At 37.8% G+C, this 10,886-nt stretch overlaps 1 protein-coding gene across 1 annotated transcript; it reads right to left on the reverse strand.

Moving 5' to 3' along the window:
* Positions 1-1,243: 1,243 nt before the first annotated feature.
* LOC137721252 (ultraviolet-B receptor UVR8) lies at positions 1,244-5,997 on the reverse strand. The gene is made up of 11 exons (XM_068460354.2): positions 5,665-5,997; positions 5,083-5,156; positions 4,900-4,984; positions 4,577-4,708; positions 4,273-4,491; positions 3,870-4,106; positions 3,449-3,492; positions 2,800-2,982; positions 2,380-2,470; positions 1,873-1,916; positions 1,244-1,747 (listed from the first exon to the last, which is right to left on the reverse strand). The coding sequence occupies exons 1-11, from the start codon at positions 5,864-5,866 to the stop codon at positions 1,628-1,630; spliced, it is 1,431 nt and encodes a 476-aa protein (XP_068316455.1). The 5' UTR covers positions 5,867-5,997; the 3' UTR covers positions 1,244-1,627.
* Positions 5,998-10,886: the final 4,889 nt, after the last annotated feature.

Genomic DNA, 10,886 nt, shown 5'->3' on the forward strand with positions numbered 1-10,886 from the left:
TTTGGCAAGTGATTTCACACAATTCTATTTAGTTTATTTCACTTGAATTGAATAAATTATAAAAGAATTAAAACAGATAAATACGGGCATGCAAAAGGAAAATAAAGATTTGTGAAAATCTATTTCATATTATTTTCAAACTTTAGGTTAAAATTTAAAAATTTTAACCCAAAAAAATTCATATTTTAATCAGAAATTGTTTTCTACTTCAATGATGTTTGATTAACCTTTTAGCCCAAAATTATTTGGAACGTTGGATCAACTAAATCTCTAATAACCCATGATGTCCGATTGAATAGAGCCGTTGGAATTGCATATGAGTGGCCGATAACCCCATCAGGCTAGGCCCCACTCTTTGCTCAGCGTTGTCCCCTTTGCCTTCTGCTCAATGCTTCTTCTTCCCTTTAGTGCGTCAATCCTGCAAGATGTCCCATTTCTCGGCACGTCTACACACACAGGGCTAGAATTTTTAACTCGTGCTGAAATCTTGGCTGGAATTTGCTTCAAAAACTAGTTTTAACCCAAAACTGATTTTAGACCTAAAAGTTTGGGAACTTAAATTTGAGGTTTTAACTCAAGAATTGAAGTTGACCTCAGTATAGTTTAGTTGTTTTACGTTCACTTTTATACCTGAATTCAACTAATCGACTTGTCATTCATCTCATTCATCTCGGCCGTCGAATTCTTATAGTCAAATGCTCGAGGTCTCTACATCCAAAGTCTTAGAAAAAAAAAAAAAACAAAAAAGGACAATGACAGGAGAATAGATTTTTCTTTGAGATAAGGAATCTCAAAAAAAATCTAATAATTTACATCAAGTTGGACTATAACACATGAATAAAAAAATTAGAAACATTGTATTATATAAGTCAACAATATTATCTCTTAGGCATTTTTCCACTTTGTGTTACATCCTCACAACGTAAATTTCGGTGAGTCAACGATAAGAAATCTTATAATTTATAGAAATCACAAAGAAAAAGATTGCAGAGAAAGAGACATGAGAACGTGGTGAGGTTGAGGTTTCATCTAGAAGACCTAACAAAGTCTCTCTATCCTGGATTAATGGCAAATCCGCAACTTCTAACAACTTTTCCATTAGAATATTCAGACCAGGCCGCAACCCGTTAAGTTGCGGTATTTCAAACTAATCAATCAATATCATATGAGTAAAACGCACAGCAGTGCATAATAAGTTTGAAACATCATCACCAGCGTTATGGTTGCATGTAAGTCTCTCTCCTAGAAAATGAATCGAGGAAATTTCCATAGCATTCCCCACATAGTTGCAAGTTTCCTAAGACAATACAGAACGATTACATAACATTTCAAGGCGTTTGATTACATCACAGCCACTTCCAATTGGATAAAACAGAATTCACACAGCCTTGGTTGTACATTTGGGCACTGATACGTATTACGATATCGTAACCGTGCCCGAGATTACACCAATCGTGGAGGACGTCCGCCGTGAAAGAATGAGTACATGCATATACATACATAAATACATATGTATATACAGTTCCAAACTACTGTGTGTACATGGAACCAATAAGTTACTGACTTCAATGAACATTGAACACGGCTACCTAACAAAACTGTACCATTGCTCTTGGACTGGGAGAACTCAAGTAGGTTCAGCAAGCAGTAAGGTATGCCACCAGCCGCACACCACATTTTTCGGCACACATCCATCGATTGTGACTTGAGCCGGAATGTTGCGGTCGATCACATCGTCCAGGCCAAGCTGGAAAATGCAACAGAAAACCACAGTATTAGACTTGCAAGGCAATACGAGAAACGGGAACATTGCAGAGCAAAATACATTTCATAACGCGACATCGACATGAACTGTTGATGACAGCTGAATACCTGACCATATTTGTTCCATCCCCAGGCGAAAACTTTCCCATCCTCTACATGAAACACAAAAAATTAAGAATCTCTTTAGGTGAAAATTCTCATAAGTTTAACTTCAACATCTTCTAAACTAAAATTATGATATCACTTGATATTCCTGTAAACCCAAGCAACTGATATTTCCACCCGAATAGATATTTTTGTCCTTAATACCTACAAATTCATACTTTCACTATTTTTTGTTTACCTAGTCAATGCATAGATTCCATACAGACTCTGGAATTTTATAAGGACTTGTGAAGGCTCTTATGAGCTGACCAAATTTCCATATTTCTTTGTCCATCTGTCTTTCCTGTTTCCTGGACCAATGGAGATGCTCACAAGCAACCAAATGCATCGAGATATTCATATTTGCATAACCACATTAAGATTGGATACCATTTCTTCTTTAGGGTAAAGAAGATAAAGTCGCTTGTCATAAAAGAGTACGGAAGCTTGTAAAAATGGACAGTAGCATACCGGTGATTATGGTACTATGACGCGCCCCACAGGAAACAATCTTTGCATTCACATTTTCCAGAACTGGAGCATCCAAAAGTCTTGGTATAATCTGGTTCACAATTTAAGAAAATTCAGTTCAACAGTTTCTCTGATATCAATTATATTGGCAATGATGATATGAAAATATTACAAAAGTAGCGACAATGTTATTGATTTGATTAACTAATTTATGTAACCCTACCAATATGCTAGCAACATTATATGACAAAGTAAGGGCGAAATTTATGGTTATCGTCCCATTTTATCATTGCTTGAACGACAAAATTTATGAATACAAAAATCATATAACATTCTAGTAAGTAGATAACTTCTCAGTTGATGAGAATGCCATGGCTCTAGCGAAATAATGGATAAATTTCAGTCAACTTCAAGGCTTACCTCCGCTTCATCAGCTCCGGTACCCAGCTGTCCAAACTGATTCCTGCCAAATGCATAAACATCACCATCAGCTGAAATGCAGACAGTGTGCCAGAGTCCTGCAGCAACACCCTCTATCCGGATACCCAGTAATGAAGATACACAAGTCGGCCTTAATTCATCATTTGTGCTTCCTTGCCCACACTTGAACAAAACAAAAATGACAAGGAAATCAGTTTTACACCATTTGAATAATAGAAATAGTGCAGAAACAGTACATTATAGGTAATGTTAAGAAGAAATAGAATAGATTAATCCCTTTTGAGTGAACCTCATCTTAAGCATCTACAATATTTTTTCTCCGCCGTTCCTACATTACGTACATGTTGTACAGTAGAATGGTTAAATTTGGGGAACTCCCGCTAGTTGTTTGTGTATGGATGGATACAAGGATTAAAATTTTAGACATTCCAGCTTGATTGGAACACCAGTTCCATCTTGTTTAGGTACTATGTTGATGATTTTTTATATTTGTGATTAATAGCAGTTTTACCATCAACAAGCCAAGAAGTCTGTTGTGCATAAGGATGAAAAAGAATTAACGCATATCAGCGCATATGGTTTCAAGAAGATAAAGCATGAGGCAAAGAGTACAATACAGAAAACTCACCTGTCCATACAGCCCCCAACCAAAAGCAAGTACAGCTCCAGCATCTGAAGTGCGAGAAAAAAATAAAAAACAGACATGTAAAGATAAACTGCATACAAAGCATAAAAGCTAAAATGCTACAATTTAGGCATACGATCGTTTAACATCTCAGTTGTACCACATGCTACACTAACCACAGGAATGACATTCCTGTGACAAATCAATATGAAGTTTTGAAAACGGCTTCTATCATTCAAATGTGCTATGTCTGTGGTGACTGATTCTTCAGTATTTAGTCGAATATTTCTTACATATAACATATTAAAGACAAGAAGTAGCAATTGAGTATCTAAGAATAATTAAAAACCTTGGCAGTAACAGTACTATCCACCTTGGATGCCCATGCTTATACATAATTGGAGAAAGAATTTAAAATTTGTACCTGTGATTACCACACTATGTCGCCCTCCACAGGCAATCCCCTTCACATAATTCCCAGGAACCCCAAGACCATATCCGTCTGAACCCATGGTTCCTCTAGACAGTCCTGCAGATCCATCTTTTCCATAAGAGGACTCGATGCAAGGTACAGGATGAGGAGAGGACACCATACGTATGCGGGAGCCCAGACCAAGCTGCCCTTCACCTCCATAGCCCCATCCCCACACTTGTCCTCTATCTGAAATTTTGGGAAAACAGGATACATCATGTCTTCCTTTAAATAATAATTAATTAAATATTCTAGTTTCTAACTTGATACTCCATTCCGCACCTCATTTCATGACCACCAATGCAAAGACACTATGCATCGCATATAAATATAAATCAGAACAGGGTAAAATTACCTGATAATGCCAGAGTATGGCGTCCTCCAGCAGCTACACTGGATATTCTAACTCCCGGATTCAATGCCACAAGACAGGGCAATGCTGACGGAGGTTCATCACCAGATGATGAACATTCAGCCGCTTGTTTTGCTGAAGATAATTTTCTTCGCTTTGTACTTTCTTCACTAGCAGAAACTGCCGCGGCAGTGGATCGTGAGCCATGACAGCGAGGGCTAACTATATCATAAACATAAATAAGTCAGCAGTGAATGAAGAACAAGCTTTTGCCATTGTCATGAAAAAGAGGCCAAACATAAACTACCTTGCTCGGTCATAAAGGAATTCTGCCTTTCAAATGCATCCTTTTCACCGTCTGACCCCATAGATTGCTCCCCAAAGACCTTCCCAGATGGAACACACTCTTTCCATCCCCATGTGTAAACTCGTCCATTATCTGCATTAAACCCAAAATTTATTGACTGGCTCCAACTCTTAATAGCTTAATAAAGTTGGAACACAGAAACTGAAGTTCTTTCCACAATTCAATTAGTTACCAACTAATTGTTTCAGTCGCTTTAGTTTTATGCGCTTAATTGCGAAAAATCCACTCTTTTGAGAAAAATGCAGTTGGGAAATCAGCATTACCTGTGACTGCAACACAATGGGCCCAACCCGCAGCCGCCTTTACTATAGAAGCATCATTTGGAAGAGGAAAAGGTTCCGGATTTTCCTTAAACATGTGAAATTGAGAACAATGTCAAATACTTCCAGCAAGAAACAAAAAAAAAATCAATGAAATGAACTACGTATCACGTAGCGCTACCGTACCCCATGCTTCCCAGATGTCACATAGCTTTGGCCCAGATCATCTGTTGATCCCCATGTAATAAGCTTTCCAGGTTCTGAGGCAAAATGCAACAGTAAAGAATCATAAAAGAGCAAAAAGAAATGCAATTTGAAGAGAAAACGTACACAAACAGATATGGTAAAACAGCATTCGGGAGAAAAATAATAGAGTGTATCAACTGCCACAAATTAAAGCAATTGCGGGTTAAAGCCGGTTTGCCAAGACAGTGTGCCCAATCAGCGAATGAGTTGCGGTTAGGGGTGAAATGCCACTCGAACCCAGAGCAAGCTGGTTCTTGCATCCCCGATGCAACCAGTTTGAAATTCCACCTCGCAGTAAATTAGAGCAGTTAAGAATATATATCGACTAAAAAAACAACCCTGTAACTAAATTCACTAACTTTACTAAGGCTGTGTGTTTTCTTATATAGCAAGAAAATAGCATAAAAAATAAAGTTTCAAGCTTTACTTCCGTTTACTTTCCCACGTTTTCTCGGCAACCAAACAAGATATAAATTGCAGTCAGAAAGAGTAGGAAACCAAGGCAGAGTTCGAAGAAAGCACCTGAAATGGCCATGGCGAAGCCGCAGCCGCCACCGCACACATCCTTCCACGCGTACTCAGCTCCGGCCGCCCGCACGACCGTCGGCGACAGAAGCGGCGACCTGTGCGGCAGAGCTCCGGGCAGATACCCCCACATGAACACCACATTCTCTTTCCCCTCTTCCATCTTCACTTCCTCTTCCGTATTCCCCTCCGCATTCATCGCTCGAAAATATCCGAAAAACAGGAAACCGTTTCCAAATTCGAGTTTTCGTTTCTCGTTTTCGGAAGTTTCAGAAATTTCTTGAAGTTTTTTGAGCTTCGATGGACTTTTTATATACGATTTCGACAGTGCCCTAGTTCCTGCTGGGTCGCGCGAAAAAATGGGGCCGTATCAAATTCAAGAAAATGGGGACGCCACGTCGGATGCCGCGTGGTTTTTTGAACACGTGGCACGTTTTGGACCCCTAGATGACTCGGCAGCTGCGAGCCAGTAGTTCCCGGAAGCTTCCGAAGGTCGGCTCCCTAAACTCCAGAGAGCATGTTCGGGGCTGGCGTGGCCGCCTTGCTATCACACCACGTGGTAGAATCTGATGCGATCACTAATGATTATGTGGTGCCACGCGTCCGCATCCTTCAAAGGGGACCTTTCGAAAATGCTTCTTTCCATGATTTTCGTTTTTTGTGCCATCTATTTCTATAATACAGTGAAATTTCTTTTTATTTGTAAATGAAGAGTTTTAAATTCGATTATTGCCAAAAGTGAATTTGAATTACATTATTATTAGTTTATTATGAAACTAAGCACACCTCCATCTCTCTTAGTATTGTTCAAAAGAAAAAAGGGATTTCCGTTTTTGGTATTTATATTCCAAAAAATGTAGCAGGACTTGCTACAAGTCCCAGTTGACTTGTTATATATACGTATCGCACTCATTATTAATAATTTAAATTTGAGACGTTCTATTTTTTTAAAAAAAAATGATTAAAATGTCGTGTTAATAGCCACATTTTTGTGATATAATTCTATTTACGTTAAATCGTATAAGAATAATTTGATTATTTTTAATAATTTATTAGAACTATATGTTATTTAAGGTTTATTTTATTCTATTTTTAGAAATATCCTAAAAACTTGGCATGATATGTCCAAAACTTTAACACATTCACTTTTGGAATATAACTATATAAGTCATGTTTCCTTATTTGTTTGGTAAAGATGGCTACTTAGTACTTACACATCATGCTACAAATAATTTTCAGTAAAATGACAAGTTTTTCATAAGCTATTATAAGGACCACCCACCCGGTATGAATTTTGCCATTGGCTTGACAACTATAGGAACTATTATTCTGCACTTCACTTTTAATTTTTTGTTACTATGGAATACTCATCGTAGCAGCATCTTAACTCAAATCTCCTAATTTTTAAAGTAAGATTCCCTCTGTAAATCCTCAAAAAGGTTTGTAGTATATTTAGCTCTCGATGGGTAGCCTTCCCTCCCTCTAAATATTTTGTTACCCAAAAAAAATAATGCTATAGTACTATTGGTATAAATGTGTATGGATAACCTTCTATTATTGTGTTCCCGAATCATGCAATCCACACAAGAGAGAGAGAGAGAGAGAGAGAGAGAGTCCACCATAAAACCTAACTTGGAATCCGAACAAGTGTGCCCTAGTACTGTCCCTTCCCTCGGACATTGACCAATTTCTGCTTGGTACAAGTGGCACAGGGTCACTCAGCATTACACTTGGAAGTGAGAGATCTTACACATCAAGATTCGAAGATTCGAAATTTCTGATAAGATTTGCTCGACTTTATCATAAGTTATAAAGTTGTTGCCTCACTAATTTGAGTATGTCTTTATTGAAAGAGCACTTTACACCACACACAAGCTTAAACTTTTACATAATTTTGTTGTAAGCGATGTCCAAACAGAGGCAGATCTTCGTGAAGGGTTAGATTAAGCTCTAGTCTAGCTCGAATTCCATTATCTAATGAAAAGGCTCGTACATTGATTTACCTATTTCAACCTCAATTTAGTCCGAATTTTCTCCATTAATCTACTCTCCAACCTCTTACTTTCTCATCCTGACTCTACCACTGTCCCTAGTAATTACGAGTAGAACCTCACCCTGAATCGTATGGTTAACTTAGTGACACAATTTAGTTGAAGCAAATCATGAGGCTAGGAATATAGTTTGATGATTGAGTCTAAGAGTCCCAAAGTTCCCACTATTTTTCAAGTGATCATGCATACAGATATTGCACATGTTTCATGTCTGAGCCTCATGTACCATACGACATGCTATCCCAAATGCACCAAATCCGGGCCCTCCAATTATATGCCTCTCACTTAATCATGCAATACCTGATCGTGTGGCTACGATGGAGGTTCATCTGATCCCCTGCAGCGGCCCTACAGAATTAGAGACTCTTATCGAAACACATAGTCGTGCGGACTCGTACTGTTTGGTTTACGGGCACCATTTGGCAACACGTACAGGTTGCAGATTCACACCCTCTAATTTAGTTTTGGATTGAAATTATTTTATGGGGTCACTTGGAAGTTGAAATTGTGTTGGGGAAGCTGCATCGTAGGGGCCAAATGCCGTTGCTAGGCCCTGTAGGTATGTCCTCCTCAGGTTGTCAGGGTTTTTGTTTTGGTGAATCTTTTGTTGGAGTTTTGAGCCCCTTTAGTCACATCGGGAACTCAAAGAGAAATTGAGGTCGTTATATTAAGTTATTCATCTTTATTAGTGATTAGATGTTGGATTATTTGGAATGAAAATTAAGGTTTGAGTCATTAACGGTGTGGATTAGACTTGATGATTATATCATAATATTAATATTAATATTAATTAATCAAGACAAGATGGGTCTTGGGGCTTAAGAATTAAAATTAATCAGATCATTAATTTTAATTTTGAATTAAGTTTTGAATTAAAAACGTTTTGATTAATAGACACAACTCTTTGGAAAGAGTGGTGTAGCTTAAGATAAACCCAAAAGGTATTTGAAGAGGTATGAAAGAGCCTATATAACCGGAGTATCAGTTCCATCATACATCATCTTTTATTTTCCCATCTCTCCCATACAAAACCTTACAGAGAGTAAACACACAAAGTAATTCGCCAGAATTCTATAATCCAGTGCATGTTGTAAAATTAGGTAGTTGTATCTTGGTCGAGCAGACGTTGTAGAACCACAAGTACAAGAGTGGGATGGAAATATTGTTCGAATGACATAGTTTTTGCACTAGCCTCTACCTTTGAATTATTCAAGTTAGTATCATTTTTAATTTCTGTATTTATTGTGTGATTTCATTCTATATTACAAGTATTTTTGAGTAACAAAGTATAAGTATTTTAAGTTTTGTATTTCTGCTATTTTTGTTTCTAAATTGATCTCCAACATCTTTTCGTTTTATGAACAACAAAAACATCCCGAGAGCTCGGACTTTGGTTAGAGTAGTGATGAGTAGATTTTATATTATATATTTAACCCTATTCTTAGTATATTTTGGTTATTATTTTGGAAGAATTTTGATACTTTGAATTGTATTTTCAATATAGGACTTTCGATTTTCTCTGGAGCAAAACTTTATCAAATGGATGAATTTTTGAGTAATTCCAGTTGAAGGACATTCGTAAGTCAAATCGTGTCAAAATTCCGAGAGCTCGGACTTTGGTTAGAGTAGTGATGAGTAGATTTTATATTATATATTTAACCCTATTCTTAGTATATTTTGGTTATTATTTTGGAAGAATTTTGATTCATTGAATTGTATTTTCAATATAGGACTTTCGACTTCCTCTTGAGCAAAACGTTATCAAATGGATGAATTTTGGAGTAATTCCAGTTGAAGGACGTTCGTGAGTCAAATCGTGTCAAAATTCCGAGAGCTCAGGCCATGCTAAGACGGTCGCATCGAGCAAAATTGTGTTCATACGTATCAAGCTCAGACCTCTATAGGTAACTTGTATGCTCTTGAAAGTGGCTTGCAAACCTATTAGTTGGCAACTCCAGGCTAGGCAATTAGCCCCGTCAGTTTAAAAGCAAGTTTTTTCATTACCATAATCTTCACATACACCAGTAGTCAAAATAAAGCAATCCTAAGTTCCAATAATTATGAAGTTGCAACACAAACAATCAAGTTTCAAAGATTTCATTGTCTGTTCACTTCTTTGATAAAAAAGCTATATGTTGTCCCAGGATGAAGTGAAGGATGATAAAAAAGCTATATGATGCATCAGAGCGGTTAGTTTTCTTGGTTCCATTTTAGTGTGACTACAATTAGGAAGGGCCATGAACGCAATTTTAAACAGAAAGGGGAAGCGAAGGGCCATGCCAAGACGGTCGCATCGAGCAATTGTGCTACATGCCCGATTAACTCAAGGGCTAAATCAACGAAAAACGAAGAAAATGTAGTGTTGTGTTGAATCTTGACCAATCATTCCTAACTTACGAAGCATAATCAATCCTTATAAACGTACACAATACTAATATGACTTGTTCATTTATAAAGTTCATGAAATTTGGGAGAGATCCGAGGTTTGAATCCATCCAGCATAATCGGAAAAAGAACCGACTCGTAATAACATAAAGTGTGTGTTGAGGCATGTTGTATGTGTAGCTTGTCGCCAATGCTTGGTTTAGCCTTCTTATAATTTCTAGCAAGCTAATTCATTGGGGTAGTGTCATGCTGTTAGCGTTCAGAGTCTCTCTCTCGACATGCAGATGCACACATGCACGTAAATACCATGCTGTGAGAAGGTATGCCAACCAATTCTTGTGAACCCTAATCATGCCTCTGGAGCCTGCCTCGAGGATTAACTCTCATAAACTCTACAAACTAAGCTAATAAACACCAACTAAAGCACAAAAGAAAATCTTGTTCGAGCATAGCAATTAGCTCATACGAGAGAAAAGATCAGATGGAAAGCGGAAAAACAAGCAGCAGCATGAGCTACTTCAAGATGCCTCTTCACTACCCGAGATACACCAGAAAGGACTACCAGGACATGCCTGAGTGGAAGCTCGACCACCTTCTTGCTGAATATGGGTTGCCCATGCAGGGTGACTTGGCTCACAAGCGAGAGTCTGCAATGGGTGCCTTTCTCTGGTCTGATACTACCGTCCAGGATGCTTCAAGTTCTCTTCAAGACAAAAAGTTCAAATAGCTAGCTTGCTACCTGCAGTATCTACTACATATTTAATGTACTTTTGTTTCTACCAT

The sequence above is a fragment of the Pyrus communis genome, chromosome 1, assembly GCF_041283825.1.
Source record: "Pyrus communis isolate YQ-2024b chromosome 1, ASM4128382v1, whole genome shotgun sequence".
Lineage (NCBI taxonomy): Eukaryota > Viridiplantae > Streptophyta > Magnoliopsida > Rosales > Rosaceae > Pyrus > Pyrus communis.

Coding starts and splice junctions, on each gene's coding strand:
- LOC137721252 (XM_068460354.2), bottom strand. CDS start 5,866: ATGAATGCGGAGGGGAATACGGAAGAGGAAGTGAAGATGGAAGAGGGG. Junction 2,983..3,448: donor GTTGGGGGCTGTATGGACAG/GTGAGTTTTCTG, acceptor GTTTTGTTCAAG/TGTGGGCAAGGAAGCACAAA. Junction 1,917..2,379: donor TCATAGTACCATAATCACCG/GTATGCTACTGT, acceptor TGTTTCATGTAG/AGGATGGGAAAGTTTTCGCC.